This window comes from Engraulis encrasicolus, chromosome 13 (assembly GCF_034702125.1).
Source record: "Engraulis encrasicolus isolate BLACKSEA-1 chromosome 13, IST_EnEncr_1.0, whole genome shotgun sequence".
In the NCBI taxonomy this organism is placed as follows: domain Eukaryota; kingdom Metazoa; phylum Chordata; class Actinopteri; order Clupeiformes; family Engraulidae; genus Engraulis; species Engraulis encrasicolus.
In genome coordinates, this window is record NC_085869.1 from 35,097,996 (window position 1) to 35,120,495 (window position 22,500).

At 41.9% G+C, this 22,500-nt stretch overlaps 2 protein-coding genes across 5 annotated transcripts in view; both read right to left on the bottom strand.

Annotated features, from left to right (window-relative positions):
* The window catches only part of LOC134461054 (partitioning defective 3 homolog B-like), a 368,046-nt gene that overhangs the window by 103,234 nt on the left and 242,312 nt on the right, over nucleotides 1-22,500 (bottom strand). For both annotated transcript variants that reach the window (XM_063213793.1, XM_063213792.1), the window contains exon 14: nucleotides 1,564-1,699. In XM_063213793.1, the coding sequence (XP_063069863.1) occupies nucleotides 1,564-1,699 (136 nt within the window). The remainder of the gene's footprint in view (nucleotides 1-1,563; nucleotides 1,700-22,500) is intronic.
* Nucleotides 5,608-13,805, bottom strand: LOC134461055 (uncharacterized). Of its 3 annotated transcripts, XM_063213795.1 has the most exons (8): nucleotides 13,741-13,805; nucleotides 12,897-12,965; nucleotides 11,254-11,316; nucleotides 10,986-11,048; nucleotides 10,508-10,570; nucleotides 7,945-9,898; nucleotides 7,712-7,840; nucleotides 5,608-7,137 (listed from the first exon to the last, which is right to left on the bottom strand). In XM_063213795.1, the coding sequence occupies exons 1-8, from the start codon at nucleotides 13,777-13,779 to the stop codon at nucleotides 6,902-6,904; spliced, it is 2,616 nt and encodes an 871-aa protein (XP_063069865.1). In that variant the 5' UTR covers nucleotides 13,780-13,805; the 3' UTR covers nucleotides 5,608-6,901. The 3 variants fall into 3 exon arrangements, with proteins under 3 accessions (XP_063069865.1, XP_063069866.1, XP_063069864.1); XM_063213796.1 differs by lacking the exon at nucleotides 12,897-12,965 and having other exon boundaries at nucleotides 13,741-13,789; XM_063213794.1 differs by lacking the exons at nucleotides 12,897-12,965; nucleotides 13,741-13,805 and having other exon boundaries at nucleotides 11,254-11,435.

The window sequence follows — 22,500 nt, forward strand, 5'->3', positions numbered from 1 at the left end:
AAAAACAAAGTGTTCTCAGAAATGTCCAATATTAAAAAAAAAAAAAACAATAGCTTTTTCTTGTATAGTTCATTTCCGGGTGACTCCACACTCTTGGTTAGCCCAGTGGATTTTTAGCCTGCTAACACTTGTACTGTTGCTAGGTTGCTGTTGACAAATTAACATTCTCAAAAGAGAATCTGGAAGGTTCCAATAGAGTGTTCAATACAGAATCTAGAAGGTTCAGGATTGTGCCAGAAAGTTTCCCATGAACTCCAAGTTCCATCCAGAGGATGTTGACAGTACACAGGCAGGAAAAGGGAATTGTTGGAAGGCTGTTGAAAACGTAATGAGGGTTATTTAGGGGTTAGTTCATGATGGGGATGTATGGACTACCTCCAGATGAACCATATGCAAATTGAACATTACTTTTTAAGTTTTGAAGCAGTTTTGAATTAACTGTGATTATGGTAATTCATCATCAACCAGGACCAAATCTACTGGCACACCTTAATTTCTTCAAATTATTTTAACTTTGATGGGAAAAATCTGCTTCTAATTAATGAAGAAATTAATTTTGATGGAGGTTGCAGTGGCTAGGTTCACTAAGACATTGTAACGTATAGAAGTCATCTTTTTTTCTTTTTTATTTTTCATTTACATAGCAGCAGAAGTGTAGACAAACGTTTCGGCTGTTGCCTTCGTCAGTGTCTCGAGACACAGACGAAGGCAACAGCCGAAACGTTTGTCTAGACTTCTGCTGCTATGTAAATAAAAAATAAAAAAGAAGAAAAGAAGAACCCGAGTGCGATCCACTTTTTCACCTTCCAAGTTATTCACCTGGAGACCCACCACACGGAAGAGCACGGTGTATGATCTACAGTACTACTTCTGCAACGTATAGAAGTCAAAAACAGATTTGCCTACTTTGAAAAAGAAAGCAGTCAAAAAATATTGAAACAATTGAACATTTACAGTAAATGAAATGGCCAAACATTCAATGGAATCAGAAAAACATGAATGGTAATGTTCAAATGTTGGTGACGATGCAATGTGAAAGGGAATGAAGGTCCCCATAAAAAAACCATCAATCATTCTGCCTGGATGAATTTGTTTTTCTAATTTCCATAAATTTACAATGTATGGTGTTGAGTCCGATACGATCACACGATATAAAAACACTTAGTGAAAAGGGGATTGATGTTACGAATGTGACTGAATAAAGAAACTAATATATGGCCTTGGGATACATGTGGTAAAGAATACATTCTGTTATGTACTGTAAAGGCCTCCACACATCAGTTCCGACAAAAGTGCGGAGCACTGCTCTGCCAAAGTTAAATTCCATTGCTGTCAATACAACCCCACACACCGGCGCTGATGTCCACGGACATCGGCTGGCGAAACTGGGACGAGTTCTATTCTGTCGGAGCCACCCATTGACTATCCATGCTCTGCTGTGGTGAAATTGTGAGCGTGGGTCGGACTTGTGTCGGAAGCGAAAGTGCTCCGCAGTGCTGTCGGAACCGATGTGTGAAGGCCTTACCCATATTACTTCATGAAGTGAACTTCTTTCAGTGCTACCTGGAGTTAGGTGGTCGTCCCGGAGAGGAGAGGGGGGAGGGGTCTCCATGGTGACGGCCAAGAGGGAGAGTAGCATCAGGGTCATGGAGGCCATCTTCAGGAAGACCGTAACCCCCGTTGGATAGAGCATGGAACCCTAAACACATGCACACACACACACACACACATACATACACACACATGCAAGCATGCACACACACCCACACGCACCGCACACTCAGGCGCATGCACACACGCAAGCATGCACACAAATACAAATACACACACACACACACAAACACACAAAGAAAGACAGTCAAGACACCGGGCTGGAAACAGTAGCATTTTGTGTGTAGGAAAAATTCAAAACCACGAAAAAAGAAAAAAACTTTTCTGCATAGTCTCAATCCATTAATAAACATGTGTGCGTGTGTGTATGTGTGTGTATGTGTGTGTGCGTGTGTGTGTGTGTGTGTGTGTGTGTGTGTGTGTGTGTGTGTGTGTGTGTGTGTGTGTGTGTGTGTGTGTGTGTGTGTGTGTGTGTGTGTGTGTGTGTACACATGTGCGTGTGTGTGTGTATGTGTGTGCGCGCGTGCGCACGTGCGTGCGTGCGTGCGTGCGTGCGTGCGTGCGTGCGTGCGTACACGCAGGCTTTGTGACAGATGGGGTCCTCTGAAATGTTGGTGTGTGTCTTTCCCTCTGTGTGTTATTTCCCTGCTTATGATGGAGAGAGTGCACTTTCACTGAGGAGATGTGGAAATAGTGGGTGGCACACAGATCCATCACTACGGAAGAAAGAAGACAAGAGATATATATATATATATAGAGAGAGAGAGAGAGAGAGAGAGAGAGAGAGAGAGAGAGAGAGAGAGAGAGAGAGAGAGAGAGAGAGAGAGAGAGAGAGAGAGAGAGAGAGAGAGAGAGAGAGAGAGAGAGAGAGAGAGAGAGAGAGAGAGAGAGGAGGGAGCTGTGAGACAGATGAAAAGGATAGAGCGAAGGCTAGAATGTGGCAGGAAGGAAGAGCCATCATCTGCATTCAGATGCAAACGTATAGAGGCTCAGAAGACGAGTGCTGTGTGTGTGTGTGTGTGTGTGTGTGTGTGTGTGTGTGTGTGTGTGTGTGTGTGTGTGTGTGTGTGTGTGTGTGTGTGTGTGTGTGTGTGTGTGTGTGTGTGTGTTTGTGTACGTGTGTGTGTGTGTGTGTGTGTGTACGTGTGTGTGTGTGTGTGTGTGTGTGTGTGTGTTCGCTCTATCTAAAGGTGGGTCATTAATCAGTGTATGAGCCGAGATCAACTGATGACTGTGTGTGTGTGTGTGTGTGTGTGTGTGTGTGTGTGTGTGTGTGTGTGTGTGTGTGTGTGTGTGTGTGTGTGTGTGTGTGTGTGTGTGTGTGTGTGTGTGTGTGTGTGTGTGTGTGTGTGTGTGTGTGTGTGTGTGTGTGTGTGTTTATGAGCACAGGTGTGAGTGATGCATCAGTGCTATCGTTTCCCTCCAACTCTCCCACTCAGTCAACTGTCCTGCAAGCCAGCTCGCACTAAAGATCAACTGATGCTACAGTGAGTGAAACAAACTGCCACACACACACATACGCATATGCACACACACACATATATGCACACACACACACACACACGTGCGCAAGCATGCACACACACACACACACACACACACACACACACACACACACACACACACACACACACACAAACCTTTGAACTTATACACACAAACAAACACCCCTCGACTCACAGCGAGAGTTATTTATCTGCTGCGCGGAGGGGAGTGAGACGCTTCCTGTGTGGATGATGGATCGATGGCTCCCCTGAGCGCCGCCTGGAGATTAATCCACAGAGGCTGTGTGTGTGTGTGTGTGTGTGTGTGTGTGTGTGTGTGTGTGTGTGTGTGTGTGTGTGTGTGTGTGTGTGTGTGTGTGTGTGTGTGTGTGTGTGTGTGTGTGTGTGTGTGTGTGTGTGTGTACGTGTGTATGCGTGTGTATGAGTTTGTGTGTGTGTGCTCATGTGCATGCATGTACATGTCTCAGGGGCGCCACCAGAAACATTGGGCCCCTCGAAAGATTTGAATTTTGGGCCCCCTTAAGTGCCCCTGTCAGTGCTTGGGCCCTTAGATTCTGTAACACCTTTCCCCGCTAGCGGCACCCATGTGTGTGTGCAAGATGAAGTTCAGTAAGAGAGACCATGAATAAAACAGGGGTGAATTTCTCAAAACCAAAGTTGCTAACTACATTAGCTACTTTGCTGTTTTCAATGCATTTTCCCATTGGCAACTACCGAAGTTGCTAACAGGCTAACAACTTCTCTTTTGAGAAACTCACCCCAGAACTGTGTTTTGATGACCAGGTTAGGGTAAAATCCAGGATAGGGCAGATGAAAATCCAGTGTGATCGAAAAGTTGCTTGTTGAAATTAAATTTGTATTTTTTGGAGCTCATTTGACAGTGTGCACACCTGCCTTGTTTCAAACTGTCTGACACTTGTCTGGCAGTTGCAAAAAGGGACTTGTGTGCACCCTCAACAACGACGGATCATGCATAAACAATTATACAAACAATATTAAGTCCGATCACAAAATAAGCTCCTTGGTTGATGGCATACTGTTTTGAAATGTGCTAGTCCTTCTGATTCTGTGTCTACTCATAATCAACTGTTGATGAAATAATAATGAGAACACGCATATATGGCATATGCACAAAGACAGATTATTATTGCCATACTAATACCAATAATAAAAAATAAACTCTTTCTTTCTTTCGGAGCAAATTATACATATATAGCTCCATTTTCCCAAAAGACCTGCCTGCTTTATATACAACACAACACAAACACACACACACACACGCAATTTTAATCACATATGCAAGCACACACACACGTGCATGCACACACGCACGCGCACACACACACGCACACACACACACACACACACACACACACACACACACACACACACACACACACACACACACACACACACACACACACACACACACACACACACACACACACACACACACACACACACACATACTGGTTTCCCTTACCTCGTGGGGACTATTGACCAGGAGGTGCCCAATGGGGACCAACCTTTCTGAAGGTGTTAGAGTTACGGTTTCTCTGGTTTTGGTTTCTAAAAAATACTGTTATAGAGCCCATCTGTTGATATTTCCTCTAACACTTAAATAAAGGGTACCTGACTTTTTCAATACTCATGAGGACTTCAAAGGTGGACCATCTGGGGACTTGTGATGTCATCAAAGTTCGCCATGTGTGTGGACCGTCTGGGGACTTGAAATAAATAATGTACTCATGATTAAGTCCACAACTGTTTTTGTTTTTATTGCCAAAACTATGAAACATCTGGCCATTGATGCAATACGACTACACTTCTGGAACATATTTATAAGAAAGAATGTCAGTCTACATGATAGACAGTTGAAAATCCGGATGTTTCACTCTAATAATGAAATATACAAAAGAATACATTTCAATAAATTACACATCAAGTGGTGCAAGTGTGCAGATAAAAGTGCATAAGAATAACTGTTTGTAACATGTAAGATTAGCAAAGAATAAGCGACAGAGACAGATGAGAGGAGAGAGAGAGAGAGAGAGAGAGTGAGAGGAGTCATTTGCGGTAGAGACTGTGTGTGTACGTGTGAGTGGTGGCCCCTAAGCTTTGCAAGGTGAGACACGGGGGCCTCCTTAATCTGTCCCCTATAATCTGTCCCCTTAAAGTGATACTGCCCCATTTTTGGAAATGAGCTCATATTACACATCTCCTTGAGTTATATGATTGAGTTTTACTTTTCTCCTGTACTTTCAACCGTTCTCTGAGTATGGCCGTGCAAATTTTACCTCCATGCTAGCAGTTAACATTCAGTCCTATGAGACCAGCTGGCAGCTAACTGGTCTGATAGGAGTCAATGTTAACTGCTAGCTTGGAGATAAAATGTGCACTGCCGTACTCAGAGAACGGTTGAAAGTACAGGAGAAAAGTAAAACTCAATCATATAACTCAAGGAGATGTGTAATATGAGCTCATTTCCAAAAATGGGGCAGTATCACTTTAAGGGGACAGATTATCTCCTAATTGTGCCCACAAGAAAAGGGGGGAAGTAGCACATAAGAAACTAACAGAGGATATCCTACATGTGGATAGGTCACTTGCTCAGACCCCAGACCTATATAAACAAAGGCTTATATTACAGACAGAATGTAACCTTGTATCAACTAAACACATCACAAACCTGCACACCACAACTCTTGCACACCAAGCTGCGCCAAAGGTCTGCGGCCCAAAGCATATGTGAAATAAATGAAGAATCAGGCACTAAACATATCAACCACTTTCAAACTGAGCCTGTGCAGTCTCTTTCGACTGCTTAAGGTATATCCCCGAAACGCGACACTTCCAGTCCCCCATCATTCCTACCACTCCCGTCCACCTTTTTAAAAACGTATATGATATTGATAAATACGAAATATAAAAGAAATATATTTAATATCTATACATAGATCAATGACGTGCATAGGCTTAAAACCAATAGATTATTGTGAAAATGAAGCAAAAAATGGGGCAAATGGTAACACTGTTTTAATGATTCACTATTACAGAGGATATACCACATTAGGTACAGTGTAATAACCAGTGCAACATATTTAATCCCCATGTAATACCAGTGTAACACAATGTACCAATTTTGTACTTACATCATGTATTTGTGTGTAAGTGGTATTACATGACATTGCATATTGTTACACTAGTATTGCATGGTATTTAATATTGTTACACTGGTTAATACACTGTACCTAATATGGTAGATTCACTGAAATGGTGAACCATTAAAATAAGGAATTACAGCGCAAATCAATCCACCCAGTCAGAAGTTATGGGCCAAATAAAAATTCCGCCATTTTGAAAGTGTTGACCTCCAAACTAGAATCAGTTCATGAACCTACCCTAGAGCATTCACAAACCAAATCTGGGACAAATCCAACCATACGTTCAAAAGTTATCGCGTTAACACGAAAGACCTAACGCGGCGGACATGGCGGTGCACGTAAAACCATTACATCCCTGACGCGCCGCGTTTCGGGGATATAATTAACCAGACTTTCCATAAGTTTTACTCAAGGTTATAAACTTCTGAATCACACCAGGGAAAAAAACATCTGAGCCTATCATACTACATAAAAGAAAACCAAGAGAATGTGGCCAAGACAACATTAACACCAACACTTATCCTGCAGAAATGAACCAAATACAGCAGCCAAGAGGACATGAACACCAACAACCTAGCTGTTTATCTACTGCAAGATACCAATGCTCCAGTCTGGGACATTTTATGTGACCCTCTTACTTGCCACTCTTTGGTATGAGGCGATTCGATTTTTGATGTAGTATTTGATGGTAGTCCAGTCTCTGTTTTGTAGCGCTTTTGGTGCAGCTTGAATGCAATCGATACACTGCCTTTTACCGGGTGTTCTTCCTGCCTTTATGAGATTCATGAGCTTGGCCTCAACAGCTGCAACCTCCTCCTGTGTCCACCTCCTCTTGGCTGCTGTACTTGGTCCAGTCTCTGCAGGATAAATACAGACATACAATCTGTTAAAATTACATTCTATGGCTCAGGGTCCAATTGCAGCCCTCTGTTCTCTTTCATGCCACCAGTCATGAAATTGATAGATACTGTGGACTGTGACTGAATCAACCTAATGTTTCATAATCATTGCACAATATATAGTTAAAGCGTGTTATCAACAAATAGTGTGGCATTGGAGAAAGTCTTTCTTTTACTCAAACATGAAATGACAGGTGTGATTTGTTATGCATTAGACTTCAGAAGTTTAGGTTTCTAACCTCATCATGTTCAGACCTTTTCGTATTATAATGATGCATTACATCACCTCCAACTTGCTGATAACAAACTGAGCAAATCATTGTTTACATTTTCTGTCATCCTACTAAAGAGAAAATATGATTCACCCGTCTCCTTTCATCCATACCTTGCCATCTCTTTATTGGCTCTTAATCACAATTAATATCCTCCCTTCTTCCCATCACCTTTCTCCTTTACTGGGTTGACCTTTCTACGCATCACAGTGCTTGTCAAGATTAGCTTATCAAGATAAATTTTTATACTTATGACATACGTGGCGTTTCATCTCTGGCTGATGTAGATGGTGAATCTTTGTTGGTGTTATTGGCACCTGGCTGTGATGGGGTAGGGTCCGTGTCTGAGCAGTCCTCATCAGCAAACCCTGTCGTAACATCAAGTGTCTCTGGAAAAAAAAAACAGGAAAAACAACAGAGAAATCATGAACAAGGGGAGGTGGAAATTTAACTCCTGATATTATCTGAGTAGTTTTATTAATATATTACATACCATTGGGGTCGATATTGATTTCATCAAGATTTCTGCCCTTGAACTCTGCCAACCGACCAGTTTCCAGCGCTGTAAGAATCTTCGTTATTTTGGCCAGTTGCAAAGTGCCTTCAGGAAGACGGTAGAACTTCTTGTGCACGCGGATATCATGACCCAGAAACTCAACCAAAAGATCCATATCAGTGTCCGTCAAGTTTAACACCTTGGACATGGTTGCAATGTGCTTTCGTAACTTGGTGGAGGACAGCCTCTCCGGATGCTTTGCCCCACAATTTTGCACAAAAATCCGAATACAGTCGGATCCTTTGAAATAGGACTGTGTTCCTGGTCGTCCAAACATGTATTGGTTCTCATCAGGAAAACAGCTGTTGCGCGTTTCAACAAGGAGTTCCATCGACTGAACCATGGGTGGAGTAAGAAGAATCGCGACTTTCCTGCCACACTTGCCCCTTATCTCTACTCGTTGAAAGTGACCACAGAGTTTCTTCTCCACTTCATTTAGTGCTTCTTCAACATCAGGGTGCATAGAGGATGCGTCTCGCGATGTAAATGCTGTTAGTGGCATTTTGGAAACTTCCCCTTCCCGCCGACGGTTAAACAAGATGATCTGGGCCAAAGTCCCTTTAGCTAGACTGGCCCAGTTCTTCTGGCTGACTACAGCTGACAGCTTGCGGACATTCTCTTTTTGCTTGTCGTCAAGGTACAGATGCAGCTTCCGGACGTCATCTGTGAAGGGGAGGAGCTGTGGTGCATTATATTTGGCATCGGTTAGTGTTCGAAGAGCCGAAGAAGAGATGCATTCATTCCACTTAGTGTCATAGATTTGTTTGAAGTTCCGGGCATTCTGGACAGTTTCTTTTTCTCCTGAGATCATAGCTTCACACTCGATTATGTCTGCAATTTTTTTCAAACTGTGGCCTAACTTTAAGGCCAGTGATGGAATGCGGAAGTTGTTCTTTTCAGCACTGAATCCTGACACATGTCGTACTGCACTGACAACATGTGGAAAATTGGCAGGTATGACGAAATCAGACATGGTTTTCAGATGACCCACCTCCTTACTGTAGAGTAGAAGTCTGCCCACTTCACGCAGTTTCTGCCTGATGTACTGATGCTTACTTGGATCTGAACCCACTTTGTTGTACAGATGTTCACCCATCTTGATAATTGAGGGATCCCGCTTTATGGTGTCTGTAATGTCGTCTTGGGTCATGACGCTGATTACTTTCCACAGCATTTGGTTGACTCCCTCTGGCACAGGTTGAGCAAAAGCACAAAGTGCCTGAACTCTGTTTTTCCCTGGAGCGGGAGTACCACATCTGCGAGCCAAGTTACATCTCTGCATATGTTTCCAAAGAAACTTTCTTTTAAAGAGGCCTTGACAATTCAGGCAATGCATGAATTCCTTTGGATTGACAACATCATTCGACTTTTTACAAGGCACCAGGGTACCTTTACCAGCTGACAACACTTCTATATTGTGGGCACGATTGCCTCTCTTTCTTAGCAAGTCCAGCTGGATTCGTCTCATCTTGGACTTCTTTGGGAATGCAAGAGCCCTTGCTACTTCTTGTTCCTTCTGGTGCATCTGTTCCAAATGGCGGGCCATTTTGGAATATCCCTTTCCACAGAACAGGCAGAAATGTTTGCTGTAAGACCTTCTTCCATCAGGCTTCTTTGACAATATCATTACAGAAAGAGAGTCGCTGCTAGGGTCTTCAGTGGTACAATCCTCTGGTGGGTGGTGCTGATCCTTAACTCGCTTCGCTTCAGTCATCGGCTTTTTCCCGTGCCTTTTAAGTGGAAATGGTCTTTCCTGTTTCCTCTTGTAAGGTGTTGTGAGCACTTCTTCATCCTCCATGTCTTTATCGGACGTGTCTTCATCTACAGAGTCAGGTACGTATTCCTCCTCAGAGTCAGGTGTGGACTCTTCTGCAGAGTCCTGGTCACTGTACTAAATACAAAAAAAGACACCCAGGCATGACAGGTTATTGAGATTTGTCTTTGTCTGTAAGAAGCAAGATATACATATACAACATAATAACCTTATTAAAGGTACACTGTGCAGGAAATGGTCAAAAAATGTACTGCAACTATGCTGCTCATTGAAACTGGGTTGTCCGTTGGCAAATTTGATCTTTTTGTGAAAGTTCAATAAGTAATAAACTAATACTTTCCAGTATGGTTCAAATCATTTTCCCAGCTAAAAATGTCCGTTACTGGAAATTCAAAATGGCAGACCATGGAGAAGATCCCCCTTTTCATGTATGAAAAGTGCAATTGTCCCCAGTCATAATGAATACTTAGAATTGGATGGTGGTGGTAAGTATTCATGAAAAAGGTAACATTAGTGAATGGGTAGCATGAATTCTGGAAATAAAAATCGTACACAGTGTACCTTTAAAGCACACATTTCCAGATGTGGGCCTTGAGGGGGAGAGTTTCCTTCTTTTCAGTTGGTGGTAGTAACATCATAATATAATGCAAAATACACTAAAATACCTTTTAACTTGTTTGATAATTGTGATAGTGTGAATAGTGAGAATTGTTTTCATTATCTTACCAGGATAGGAGACTGCCATGGCGTTGTGGGAGTAAATGAAGACATGTTTTCATCTGTTGATTCCTGGAACGTTACACAAAGAAAAACAGAAATCAAAGGAATGTTTGACATCCTATATCCCGAGTTCAGGCAAAATACAGGAGTACGGTAGACAGGGTGTGGGTCTTGCAATGTATCAATTCGCAACGCTATATCACTCTATTAAAAAAGAAAAAAATAGTGTAACCTGGTATAGGCACACACTTCTGCAGGCAAAACAACAACATACCACTGGCATGTTGTGAACCACATTAATTGTACAAATTATTGTATTGAGAGGGGTAGGGTGATGTGGTGAGGCACCAAACAATGTATGCTTAAGCCACCCAATACCTAGCAAAACAGCCTATGCAATGGCTACAGGCCTTGTCCACATCAAGGCCACATGGCATCACACACACAATTGCTGTTTAAACAGAACATTAGGAAGGATACTTACAAATGATGGTCTTGAATTCATCGATGGTGTTGTTTGAGGAGATTCTAAGTCATCAGCTCCTTTCTGCAAAGAGATACACATTTTTGTTTCTTAGCTGATGTTTTATAACAGAATATTGGTTTATTATGGTACATTCATTTCTAGACTTTGATGTTGTAAAACATTCTGGCTTTTCAGTTAGTGGCAATAACATAATATGCAACATGTAGAAAAATAACAGCAAGTGCGATTGTGTTGAAAATAGTGAGCGCTGTTGTCTTAATCTTACCAGGGTAGGAGACTGGCATGGTGTTGAGGGAGTAACTGAAGACATGCTTCCTTCTGTTGATTCCTGAAAATGTATGTAGAAGAACAAATGTATGTTTATGGCATGTTCTGGATTGATCAAGGCCCCACAGCAACGCCACACCAAATTGTAGGAGGGATAGAATCCAATTTCCATGTAGTGAGTGAGGTAGCCATCAGAGACCATCACTAACAGAATTATCAACCAACCTTAAGCTTTATGGTTAATGCAAATTGTGTTTTGTGGTGTTGTATGTCAAATCAAGGTTTCCCTCATTACTTAATAACTAAGATGGCCACCTTGACAACAAACATCTCCCTCCTTGACTAGGTCCCCTGCAAAACAGGTGTTGCAAATATAAGAAAAGTTACTTTGCAACAAATGGCATTATCCGATCACATTCCTATGAAACTGCTCAACATGACCACTCCAAGCATGATAGTCATATGTCTCCGATACCAGCTAAACCAGGGGTGCCAAACCCATTTCAGTTCAAGGGCCACATGCAGTCAATTATATATCTTTTGATGCAGTCATTTTTAACTGCCCCCATATAATTTTAATGTTATGCATCTTAACATGAAATGTGATATATTCAGTAAAGGAATCTTAGAAATTAGATTTTATGTAGTTATATTCAGAGGACCTAGAGACCTATTTTAAAGGTGGCTGCCTTCAATATAGGCCTAAAGTGCAGGGAGAAATAGTGCTCAAAGTATGGCCCTTGGAGAATAGGATAACTTTATTGATCCCTAGGGAGTGCTGGATCTGCCCCCTGGGCCTTATGTTTCACATCCCTGAGCTAACCAATCACCCACCTTGACTGAAAAATGTTCTGGAAATCATGAATACATAGCAGTATTGCTCTACGAATATGTTAGCATTACTCAGTGTCCTTCACTGTTGATCATTGTTTTCTTGACAATGACCCTTAACGCACAACTATGGACAATGCTGATTTTTGTTATAATCAAACTTGCTTTTCTGTGGTAAGCTACATGGATGTTTTATTAAAAAGATACCCTATGCGCATATTTGAAATACATGTAACTTTTATGTTTATTGAAATATTGTTAAAAATGTTACTGTGCTTTTAACGGTGGTGTACTATTATTATAGTAGTATTATTGCTGCACAGTATATTATTGCTATTGAAATGGAGGCCACCTAGCAGAGTGTGGTGTGGAACGTTAGTAAGCCTCCCTCCCAAAGCCTCATACAGTATCAGTAGCACTGAGCTATCAGAATGGCTCAGAGGCCAACTAGCAGAGTGTAGCATGAAATGGAAGTAAACCTCCTCCCTGAAGCCTCACACATTATCGTAGCACTGAGAAATCAGAATGGCTCAGAGGCCAACTAGCAGAGTGTGGCGTGGAATGTAAGTAAACCTCCTCCCTGAAGCCTCACACATTATCCTAGCACTGAGCTATCAGAATGGCTCAGAGGCCAACTAGCAGAGTGTGGCGTGGAATGTAAGTAAACCTCATCCCTGAAGCCTCACACATTATCGTAGCACTGAGCTATTGGACTAGGAGGTGGCGGACTGTGCAGGAACACCTCAGTTACCCCATGTTATCAATATGCACATTGTATGCTAAAAACTGTACATGAAGAATGTTACTTACAGAGAGTGATGCTCCTGAATTCTTCAATGTTGTTGTCATTTTAGGATGATTCAAAGCATTAGCACCGTCCTGCAAAACATGTGCACATAATACAGAGCTAGTGACATTACTAATGACTCTCAGGAAAGACAAGGCAAATAGTGCAATTGGACAGAGAACTGCTCCCATTAACATGATTTAGCTACAAGTCTAATACTTTGTGAAAAGGATTTATATTTTTTTTACTGTGCACAGCCATACCCAGACATTAGCATTTAGCTGGCTAGTGTAACCACCATGAAGTGGAAGTTGAACTACTCTTACAGATGCAAGTACAACACTAATTAGTATGATATTACATGGTCTCAACTATGTAGTTTCATACTACTACTGTAATTACATATGTAGGAGTACTTCTTTGTACAACCCTGGTGTCGTGCTGTGCCTCCTATACCCAAACTGGCACGTTAACTACGAGGTGGCAGGTTTGATCCCTGAGTGGCAGCCTGCACAGGAACACCTCAATTACACTGGTGCCGATGACCCAGGGAGTGTAGGAGTGAGGTTTTAAGGGGAGTGTGAGTAACTGAGGCCAAGTAGCAGAGTGTGGCATGAAATGGAAGTAAACCTCCTCCCAGAAGCCTCACACATTATTGTAGCACTGAGCTATCAGAATGGCCCAGAGGCCAACTAGCAGAGTGTGGCGTGGAATGTAAGTAAACCTCCTCCCTGAAGCCTCACACATTATCGTAGCACTGAGCTATTGGACTAGGAGGTGGGGGACTGTGCAGGAACACATCAGTTACCCCATGTTATCAATATGCACATTGTATGCTAAAAACTGTACATTAGGAATGTTACTCACAGAGAGTGATGCTCCTGAATTCTTCAATGTTGTTGTCATATTCGGATGATTCAAAGCATTAGCACCGTCCTGCAAAACATGTTCACATAATACAGAGCTATTGACATTACTAATGACTCTCAGGAAAAACAAGGCAAATAGTGCAATTGGACAGAGAACTGCTGCCATTAACATGATTTAGCTACAAGTCTAATACTTTGTGAAAAGGAGTTACAATTGTTTACTGTACACAGCCAACTCCAGACATTAACATTTAACTGGCTAGTGTAACCACCATGAAGTGGAAGTTGAACTACTCTTACAGATGTAAGTACAACACTATTTAGTATGATATCACATGGTCTCAACTATGTAATTTCATACTACTACCGTAATTACATATGTAGGAGTACTTCTTTGTACAACTCTGGTGTCGTGCTGTGCCTCCTATACCCAAACTGGCACGTTAACTACGAGGTGGCAGGTTTGATCCCTGAGTGGCAGCCTGCACAGGAACACCTCAATTACACTGGTGCCGATGACCCGGGGAGTGTAGGAGTGAGGTTTTAACGGGAGTGTGAGTAACTGAGGCCAACTAGCAGAGTGTGGCATGAAATGGAAGTAAACCTCCTCCCAGAAGCCTCACACATTATCGTAGCACTGAGCTATCAGAATGGCTCAGAGGCCAACTAGCAGAGTGTGGCGTGGAATGTAAGTAAGCCTCCTCCCTGAAGCCTCACACATTATCGTAGCACTGAGCTATTGGACTAGGAGGTGGCGGACTGTGCAGGAACACCTCAGTTACCCCATGTTATCAATATGCACATTGTATGCTAAAAACTGTACATTAGGAATGTTACTCACAGAGAGTGATGCTCCTGAATTCTTCAATGTTGTTGTCATATTCGGATGATTCAAAGCATTAGCACCGTCCTGCAAAACATGTTCACATAATACAGAGCTATTGACATTACTAATGACTCTCAGGAAAAACAAGGCAAATAGTGCAATTGGACAGAGAACTGCTCCCATTAACATGATTTAGCTACAAGTCTAATACTTTGTGAAAAGGAGTTACAATTGTTTACTGTACACAGCCAACTCCAGACATTAACATTTAACTGGCTAGTGTAACCACCATGAAGTGGAAGTTGAACTACTCTTACAGATGTAAGTACAACACTAATTAGTATGATATTACATGGTCTCAACTATGTAGTTTCATACTACTACTGTAATTACATATGTAGGAGTACTTCTTTGTACAACTCTGGTGTCGTGCTGTGGCTCCTATACCCAAACTGGCACGTTAACTACGAGGTGGCAGGTTTGATCCCTGAGTGGCAGCCTGCACAAGAACACCTCAATTACACTGGTGCCGATGACCCGGGGAGTGTAGGAGTGAGGTTTTAAGGGGAGTGTGAGTAACTGAGGCCAACTAGCAGAGTGTGGCATGAAATGGAAGTAAACCTCCTCCCTGAAGCCTCACACATTATCGTAGCACTGAGCTATCAGAATGGCTCAGAGGCCAACTAGCAGAGTGTGGCGTGGAATGTAAGTAAACCTCCTCCCTGAAGCCTCACACATTATCGTAGCACTGAGCTATCAGAATGGCTCAGAGGCCAACTAGCAGAGTGTGGCGTGGAATGTAAGTAAACCTCCTCCCTGAAGCCTCACACAATATCGTAGCACTGAGCTATTGGACTAGGAGGTGGCGGACTGTGCAGGAACACATCAGTTACCCCATGTTATCAATATGCACATTGTATGCTAAAAACTGTACATTAGGAATGTTACTTACAGAGAGTGATGCTCCTGAATTCTTCAATGTTGTTGTCATATTCTGATGATTCAAAGCATTAGCACCGTCCTGCAAAACATGTGCACATAATACAGAGCTAGTGACATTACTAATGACTCTCAGGAAAGACAAATAGTGCAGTTGGACCGAGAACTGCTGCCATTAACATGATTTAGCTACAAGTCTAATACTTTGTGAAAAGGAGTTACAATTGTTTACTGTACACAGCAAAACCCAGACATTAACATTTAACTGGCTAGTGTAACCACCATGAAGTGGAAGTTGAACTACTCTTACAGATGTAAGTACAACACTAATTAGTATGATATTACATGGTCTCAACTAGGTAATTTCATACTACTACTGTAATTACATATGTAGGAGTACTTCTTTGTACAACTCTGGTAACTGCCATGTCATTAGCTTCCCTACATCTTGCATATCAAGAAACTTTGGTTTAATTACAGATCAGGAAATAAAAACAAACCTTTGCATTTGACATCCTGTTTTCATAGTGTGCTTGGCACATGTCATGGTGATTTATTAGACCTTTGAGACGTTTCTTGAATCTCAGCATTCTCTGCTTCGTCTGCAAACATTTGTTTCAATAATTAACAGGTGTTTTGCTGAAAAGAGCAACATTTCATTATCCTGTTCATGATGAAATACAAGGTTAGGTTTAAATTGGAAGAAAATGTATGTGGATGATGGTGTGAAAAGACCACATTATTGCCCCATCACCAATATTATTAATCGCTTGAGTTTGCTGTTGGATCTGTTTTCTTCATCTCATTTGTGTATGCATTACAATGCATCACATTTAATAGCCAGAAAAGTATGAACATTAAAGTGCATTTCAAGACCTTACCATTAAAACTCTATGAGCTCACCACCTCAAAAAAGTAACCAAAACAACAATGCAGGAATGTTGGATAACCAAATAAAAATAAGACAATTGTTCTCGTGTGTGCATGTTGAAGGCTGAGCAATACTTATACATCTATTCCCGTACTTAGTCCAATGAGACTACAGTCCCTTCAAACTGTAGTCTACAATACTTAGTAGCCCATGGGAGATAAACATTCATAACCATTTATCGAGAATAACTTCACCAAATAGTAGACACGAGTCAACATGCTCTGTGTCCGTCATCAAATACAGGCACAACACCGTTTACCACGCCGTTAGCCTACAGATTAAAAGAAATCGAGGCGAGTATAACCATACCTGCTAGACGTCGGTCAAACGTTCTCAATTGCTCATATGCAACTGAAATGTTCACATTTCCAACACAGAAATAGTCTAAAGAAACGTACATGTCATGGTCAAAGCGAAAGCATAGAACGACATCTACACAAGCTCTTCGCCAACTCTCATTAACCAGCCATATAATAACGACTAGTGCAGAAGTGTGGCGCTCCAAACGCATGAACAGACATAATACCTACTTCTGCTTAGAGTTCTAGATACATTCGCGTCAAACATCCACTTCAACCGATTGCAAGCAATACCAGCACCGATATAAAGCATGACAGACACGGTGTTATGTGTTGTTTAAAAAAAAGCATCTTAGTTAGCCCAACAGGTGTTAGCTCCCCCAGAGACCGCAGCTATGACTCTACTCATTCAGCCAATGCAACCTCGATTTCTAGGTTCTACATGTACAGTTCAACAAATATAACACGGCATTTGGAAAATGTTCAAATATCGACATTGGACGACAGTCCTTCCCTATGCTATTACACAATGCAATCACCAACACAAAACGCGCACCATCAATGACATTAATGTATAAGGCTAAAATTCGTGATTAGCATGGGAGCTAGTCATGTTTGTTCATAGTAGAGCTATCATCAGCTAGTTTCATATTTCAGCCAGAAATTAGTTACCTCGTCGGACGATGTCTTTTCTTCTCGGGATTTGTCCATAGTCAAACAGTTTCATCTGCCCTAATGGAGAAATTAATGTAAATCAAAGTCCAATCTCACGCACATCCAGATGCTTATTCGGGTGCAGGTTCAAAAGACGTTAAGGTCATAAAATGAAAAAAGGAAAAAAACCGCAACACCGATGCCGGGGTGGCCCGAAACGTCACACATTAAAATGAAGTAAATGGGAGCATCGGTGTTGCGGTTTTTTTCCTTTTTTTGAAATTAATGTAAATGCCTTAACAAATTCAAAACTGATAGTATTATGGTAAAGAGAAGGGCTTCCGAATGCACTGATCCCAGGACGTCAAATACAGTGCTTAGCATATGCGCAATGAATCCGTTTATTTCAAAATATGCACTCAGATTGAATGGTGTTATTCGCAGATGTTTAAACGCTGAGCAATATACTTACCGTTTAACTTTCCAGTGGTAAAAGATGCTGCTGCATATAACGCAAATCCAGGACGTTCGACGAACTTCAACTTGAGCCGACCAGAGGGAGTGATTGACTGGGAGGATTATCACTTGACATGAATTTACGCTCTAGCTGGGTGGGAGGGGGAGGGGGCTAGCCTGTACCGAGTCAGTGGGTACCCACACAGGGTGTGTATGAAACTTTTAGGAAGGTGTGGGCTGGCACGGGGGCATGTGGGTACCCAGGCAAGAGGTGCATCGAACGTATGTGATAAAATGGCGGTAAAAAAACAAACACATTATCGGTACATTGTGAAAGAAATGGCGGCAGCGACAGCGCCTACAGTCTGGTCTACTGTTGAGATGGGAGGGGGCAAGGTGGTAGCCGGTACCGGTGACACCACGGTCAAAGTGGGCACTTGCAGGGGGTGTGCGTGGAACGTTTGGCGCGCGAGAGTCTGGGAGGTGGGCATCTGAGGACTCAGACAAGGGGTGTATGGAACGTTTTAGACGAAATGGCGGCCAAAACATAAAGTATTGTGGGGGCTGGCCTGGCATGGGGGTATCATGGTGGGCACTTAGAAAAGATGTGTGTGTGGAACAGGTCGGATAAAATGGCGGCGATGTTTCGTGCGGGGGATGTGACCGGTAAAAGGCTGTATTTGGGCTTAAATAAGATGTGCGAAGGCATGTAGGCTAATGCTTCGATCGGGAGGGATGACTGCTGGGTGACGAGGCAGACTCACACATAATCCATGATAGCCTACATGCTAGGCTACGAACCACAGTTGACAGTCACCTTCATACTTGCTTGCTTTCCACCCCTCCAAAACGAAATAAATAAAATGTCTTTTCATTTTAAATTAATTTAAAATCAATTTAATATCTAGCTTTCTGTAAAGTCATGAACCAACCATCTGTGTAATAAAGTAGGCTAGGCTAGGCTTACTTATTACACTAACAAAAGTTTACCATGGCAATGTCCCCACCAGGTCGTAATCGTAAAGCCGTCCAGTATGCACACTTGTTGATGTGATGTCATCAGCGATCGACCGACACAGATACACACACACACTGCAGTACCACCCTTTGGCCACCGGTGTCAGTAACTTGCCCCTCCTGCCACACACACACACACATTTTCTCTCAAAATCCCACCTCATGGGACTTTCTGAAATTTCTCACTCAGGCTTCATTTGAGGTCATTGTAAAGCCATTCCATAGGTTGTCCTAATGAGGACTCGGTTTTAGGTACCCATGAGGTCACAAGTGCCCACGAGATTGGTGTGCATCCATGCTCAAGTGCTCACGAGATTAGGGAAACCAGTGCGCACACACACACACACACACACACACACACACACACACACACACACACACACACACACACACACGCATACATGCTCGCGCACGCACGCACGCACGCACACACACGCGCACGCAGGAATAATGAAAGTAGTCATTAGCATGTCCTTACAACTTCCATTAGAGCTGATCTACAACTCTCTCTTCTCTTCTTTGGTCCTGTGTGTGTGTGTGTGTGTGTGTGTGTGTGTGTGTGTGTGTGTGTGTGTGTGTGTGTGTGCGTGTGCGTGTGCGTGTGCGTGTGTGTGTGTGTGTGTGTGTGTGTGTGTGTGTACATGCGCGTCCATATATGTGTGTATGAATAATTAAGTACATTAAAAAACAGGCTTTCTTTTGAAGAGGAAATTATGCATTTGGAATTGTTTGTTTTGCTTCCGTGTGTGTGTGTGTGTGTGTGTGTGTGTGTGTGTGTGTGTGTGTGTGTGTGTGTGTGTGTGTGTGTGTGTGTGTGTGTGTGTGTGTGTGCGTGTGTGTGTGTGTGCGTGTCTGAAAGTGCGTGTGTGTGGTTACATGTGTGCGTTGTATAATGTGCAAATAGAGCAACTAAAGTCCGACCCAGATAGAAACTAAACTCAGGCAATCAGCATAATCATCTGAAGGTCTGGCCTGTGTATGCACCAGGGGAAAGTACATGGGGAAGCACACACACATGCACGCACACGCAAACACAAGCGCGCACGCACACACACGCACACGCACACACACAAACAGGAAGAGATTGTACTTATAATAAGGTTGTCCTCTAAATGAGCAAATGCTATGCTTTACCTTGAAACAGCATTCCCTATTTGAAGTCATGTGTGTATAATATATATATATATATATATATATATATATATATATATATATATATATATATATATATATATATATATATATATATATATATATATATATATATATATATACAGTGAGTCCAATATGTATTTGATCCCTTGCTGATTTTGTTGGTTTGCCTACTAACAAACACATGATCAGTCAATACATTTGATGATAATATGTATTCTGATATGGAGAGACAGAATATCAAAAAGAAAATCCAGAAATTAACTTGAGAGAATATTTATTAATGTATTTCTATTTCATTGAGCAAAATAAGTATTTGATCCCTGCCAACTGATAATTGTTCTGGGCCCACAGACCAGATGGGCACTTCCGATCAACTTGTCATCTGAATTAAAGATAACCTGTACATACTAACAAGCATAAAAGACACATTTAATCAGCAGAATCAGTCCATAGTATGAGTGAATCAATCACACTACAACCTCACCAGGATGGGAAAGACCAAAGAGCGGTCAAAGGATATCAGGGACAAGATTTTAGACCTGAACAAAGATTAAATGAGCTACAAAGCCACAAGAAACAGACTGGGTATTAAGGACCCAACTGTTGATGCATTTCCTCCAAAATGTAAGGAATACAAAATGACCATCCGTCAGCCTGTCTGGGGTTTTATACAAGATTTGACCTTTTGTAGTTATTCGATAATCATGAGAACAGACAGAAAGCACCCTAGACCTGTATGAGATGAACTAGGCAATGATATCAAAGCTACTGGGACCAAAATCACTGAGAAAACCCTTGCCTTGACCCTTGCCTACAAAACCATCACAGGAACGGCCCCAGCTTATCTGAAGGACCTACTAATGCCTTATGTTACTGGAAGAGAACTGCGCTCATCCAACACAAGCCGTCTGGCTCTGCCATCCAGTCGCTCTAGGTACTCCCAGTCAAGATTGTTCTCCGTTGTGGTACCCAAGTGGTGGAACAGTCTCCCAGAGGCAGCAAGACTGAGCACATCTCTTGCAGCTTTCAAGAAACAACTTAAGACATTCCTCTTTCGAGAGAATCTACTAGACTAATGCTTGAACTGGCCTTGCCCCAGGGCAGACTCCTGACATGATGTTTAGTTTAGTTTAGTTTAGTTTAGTTTGTGAGTGTGTTTGTGTGTGTGTGTGTACTCGTTATTTACTCTTTATATTTAAACAAAACAAACAAACAAACAAACAAAAAAACAAAAAAACCACAACTAACCCCTCTTTGCAACTGCACTTGTTGTTCTGTATATCTCCTGTGCACTTTGTATTTGCTTGTGATGTTGGCTTGATTATGTCCTCTTTTGAAAGTCGCTTTGGTTATAAAGCGTCTGCCAAATGCAATGTAATGTAATAATGTAATGTAATGTAAAACTATGGGTAGCACTTAAAGGGACACTGTGTGAGATTTATAGTTGTTTATTTCCAGAATTCATGCCACCCATTCACTAATGTTACCTTTTTCATGAATACTTACCACCACCATCAAATTCTAAGTATTCATCATGTCTGGGAAAATTGCACTTTTCTTACATGAAAAGGGGGATCTTCTCCATGGGCCGCCATTTTGAATTTCCAAAAATAGCCATTTTTAGCTGCAAAAATGACTGTACTTGGACCATACTAGAAAATATTTGTATATTACTTAGTATACTTTCATGTAAAGATCAAATTTGGCAATAGGTAGCCCAGTTTCAATGATCATTATAGCTGCAGTACCTTTTTTGACCATTTCCTGCACAGTGTCCCTTTAACGCCACAGAGGATTAAAATCCTGTAGTGCACACATGGTACCTCTACTTCAGAAGGAACCTTTGTAGTCCCACCTGAGGTTTGCCAACGAATATCAGACTGGTTTAGGATGATAAGGAGGTGCTCTAGTCAGATGAAACCAAAATCAAGCTGTTGGGCATTAACACAATTCAATGTGTTTTGAGAAAGAAAACTGCTGTCTATGATCCTAAGAACACCCTCCTCACCATCATGCATGAAAGTGGTATCATTATGGTTTGAGGGTGTTTGTCTGGCCAAGGCACTGGACAACATCACATCGTCAACGAATGGACGGAGGGAGACATGTATCGTGCAATCCTGAGTCCTTCCCTCTACCACTACACTGAAGGTGGGCCATTTTTGGATCTCCCAGCATGACAATAATACGGAACATACAGTCAAAGCAACGAAGGAGTGGCTCAAGAAGAAGCATATTAAAGTCATGAAATGGCCTAGACAGTCTCCAAACATTAACCTTATAGTAATTCTATGGAGGGAACTGAACCTCCCATTTGCCAAGCTACAGCCACAAACTATTAATGTTTTAGAGATAATCTGCAAAGAAAAATGGACAAAACTCCTTTCTATTATATGCACAAACATTGTAATCAACTAAAAGAAGCATCTGACCTCTCTTCTAGAAAACTAGGGCTTTGCCACAAAGTTCTTTGTCTTCTTT